Source organism: Hordeum vulgare, chromosome 7H (genome assembly GCF_904849725.1).
Source record: "Hordeum vulgare subsp. vulgare chromosome 7H, MorexV3_pseudomolecules_assembly, whole genome shotgun sequence".
Classification (NCBI taxonomy): Eukaryota; Viridiplantae; Streptophyta; class Magnoliopsida; order Poales; family Poaceae; genus Hordeum; species Hordeum vulgare.
Window position 1 is genome coordinate 490,470,971 of NC_058524.1, and position 3,426 is coordinate 490,474,396.

At 49.6% G+C, this 3,426-nt stretch overlaps 1 protein-coding gene across 1 annotated transcript; it reads left to right on the plus strand.

Moving 5' to 3' along the window:
• Positions 1–728: 728 nt before the first annotated feature.
• Positions 729–3,107, plus strand: LOC123410015 (cytochrome P450 84A1-like). Its single transcript, XM_045102882.1, has 2 exons — positions 729–1,799; positions 2,396–3,107. The coding sequence occupies exons 1-2, from the start codon at positions 900–902 to the stop codon at positions 3,023–3,025; spliced, it is 1,530 nt and encodes a 509-aa protein (XP_044958817.1). The 5' UTR covers positions 729–899; the 3' UTR covers positions 3,026–3,107.
• The last annotated feature ends 319 nt before the right edge of the window (positions 3,108–3,426 follow it).

The following is a 3,426-nucleotide window of genomic DNA, read 5'->3' on the forward strand; positions in this document are numbered from 1 at the left end:
TTGTATGTAAAAAATATATTTATAAAGCTTGACATCACAAGGTTTGAATCCTGGCACCGCCACTGGTTCAGGTTCGGGAAGAGGATGACTGGACGGGACACAACCGCGTGGGACTACCATTTACGTGTGGTTCTGCAAGCGCAAAACGCCACTTGTCCTCCCACAAAACACCAAATAGGGAGAACACATCATTACTAAGTTGGTCCGCTGCCCACCGAGTTCGAGTCTCAGACTCCCCATGGTGCTCAGGTTGCTTCTTTAAAAAATGGCATAGTCAAGGGTTTTTTCGCCACCATACGCCAAACAATGCTGTCAAGTCTAGGGTTGTACCATACAATGCACAAGAATAATCAAAGCAAACATCCAAACCCAAATAAATGTAAAAGTGTTTGATTGCTGGCAACAGGGATCCCGCTATTCATATGAGGTCGATACTGTTATACCGATGGTAAAGATGAGGACGATGACCAATTTTTTTTCAAATTATGTGGAGATTTGGGATGCGTGTACGTGTATAGAATACAGAAGAAAAACTGTCCCGGGGGGCCGCACCGGCGTGGGTCAACGAGGACGAGCTGCACGAGCAGTGCAGGTGCATGTGCGGTGCAGGAGGACGCAAGCGACGCCGCTGATTCTGGGCGGTGATGGCGAGGAGCGAGGTGGACGAGGCAGAGGCTGGGAAATGCCAGTTCGATTTGATAGTTTTGTGAAATTTAGAGACCCATTTGACAGTTCGGTGATAACGACCACATACATATGCGTGCCGAAACGCCCAGCAAACAGTATATAAGACAGCATCCTCACTGATTAACAGCCAAGCTTCTCCTTCCACATTGAAGTCAGTAGTTAGTGCTAGTATATATCACTATCGTGTGAAAGTAAGTTGCCGACTATTGTCAATGGCGGCCTTTGCAAAGATCGCCATGGAGTGCCTGCAGGATCCCCTGATCTGGCTGTTCCTCGCCTCGGTGGCCTTGGTCATCCTGCAAAGACGGCGGCTGAACCGGCCGCCGCTCCCTCCAGGCCCCAAGCCGCTGCCGATCATCGGCAACATGATGATGGCGGACCAGTTGACTCACCGTGGCCTGGCGGCGCTGGCGAAGCAGTACGGCGGGTTGCTGCACCTCCGGCTGGGCTCGCTCCGCATCTTCGCGGTGTCGACCCCGGAGTACGCGCGCGAGGTGCTCCAGGCGCAGGACAGCGACTTCTGGTACCGCCCGGCCTCCATCGCCATCCGCTACCTCACCTACGGCTGCTCCGACATGGCGTTCGCGCACGACGGGCCCTATTGGCGCCAGATGCGCAAGCTGTGCGTCACCAAGCTCTTCAGCCGCCGGCGCGACGAGACCTGGCTCGCCGTGCGCGACGGGTACGGGGAGCTCGCCCGGGCCGTTGGCAGGTCCAGCGGCGAGGCCGTGAACCTCGGCGAGCTCATCTTCAAGCACACCGTGAGCATCATCTTCCGGGCCGCCTTCGGCGTCCGCGACGTCGAAGGACTGGACGAGTTCATCCCCATGTTCAAAGAGTTCTCCAACCTCTTAGAAGCGTTCCACCTCGGCGACTTCTTCCCTTGGCTGAGCTGGATTGGCCGGCGGGGCTTCGACGGCCGCCTCCGCACCGTGCGCGGCGCTCTCGGAACGTTTGTGGACAAGATCATTGATGAGCACGTGAGGAGGGGCAAGAACCCCGAAGATGCCGACGCTGACATGGTAGACGGCCTACTCGCATTCCTCGCTGATGCGAACGGGAAGGACGACTTCCGGGGCTACACCCGCGACAACGTTAGGGCCATGATGATGGTAAGTACTCAAACTTTTGCTGTAGTGTGTGTTATACTATTTCCTATATTACGATTCAAAACTTTCTCAGGAATCCAAAGTAGTTACAAATTCCAATCTTACCGTATATTTGGCCGTAGTGTTTGCTCTATACTTCTCTTAAAATTTTACTATGCTTAGGTCGATGAAATTGCACTTTATTTACAAAATACTCCCTCCATTTTTAAATACAAAGTATAAGTTTTTTTAAAGGTTTCATTAAAGGACTACATATGAAGTACGATGAGTAAATTTATACTTTAAAATATATCTATATAAATTCATGTATAGTCCTTTAATAAAACATTTAAAAAGATTTATATTTAAGAACATTTAAAAAGATTTATATTTAAGAACAAAGAGAGTATGCGATTAGCCGCTAGCTTATGAATGAACAAAGAAGATGGTCGTCAACTTATGAATAAAGAAGATCATCTTTCCCTGTTGACATATATGTATGATGTTTCGCAACAAAAAAAAGACGTATACATATGATGCTGGCAGTAATTTCCTGCAAAAATAAATAAAAGATACTAACACATAATTGTTTCCCTGGATAATGTTGTTGGTGAATGCAGGACATGTTGTTTGGTGGACCGGACACAGTGGGTTTCACCATTGAGTGGGCGATGGCAGAGATGATGCATTGCCCTTCCATCCTTCAACGTGTGCAGCATGAGCTCATCGACATTGTGGGGCTTGACCGGATTGTTGACGAATCGGACCTTGACAAGCTCCCGTTCCTCAAGTGTGTCGTCAAGGAGACACTTCGAATGCACCCGCCGATCCCAATTCACCTTCATGGGACCACCAAAGATTGTATCCTCGGTGCCTACTCAGTGCCCAGGGGCTCCCGTGTCTTCATCAACGCGTGGGCGATCAACCGCGATGGCGAGGCGTGGCAAGACCCTGACACGTTTCGACCATCGAGGTTTCTGTCAGATGGGGAAGCCAAGGGGGTGGATCTCAAGGGTAGTTGCTACGAGTTATTGTCGTTCGGTTCAGGTCGACGCTCGTGCCCTGCACAAGGGCTTGGTCAGCATGCGGTGGAGTTTGCCATCGCTCAGCTTGTGCATGGGTTCAACTGGAGTCTACCCGATGGCATGAAACCAACAGAGCTCGACATGAGCGACATGATCGGTGTCACTGTATCGCGTGCAACACGGCTCTATGCGGTGCCCACGCCTCGACTCACATGTCCTTTATAATATTAATTACCCCATCGAGCTCTTGTTGTACGTATTGTAAGTGAAACTATTTGTCATGAAATTGTGTGTCAGGCTTTAGATACAAACATGTGGTACACAAATATACACCATGGAGTATCGAGAGTGAAGTTGCCTCCCTCCATTTGCTCAACGTTTCATTTAAGTGCTTCAACACCTATCAGTAATGGCAACCACATCGCAGGCAACATAAGTTACATAATACTTTTTCCCCTCGTGAAAAACCTATTGTTTGTGTCCTCCTCCGTTGCAAGAGTTTTGCCACCCCTAATCTCTCGTGAACCCTTCCTCCCTATATGGTGAGTCCCATCACTAACTCGGGTGATTCCCATAGGGTTTTCGTAGAAAGACTGGTAAGCCATGGTGGAGAAGGAGAGTCATGC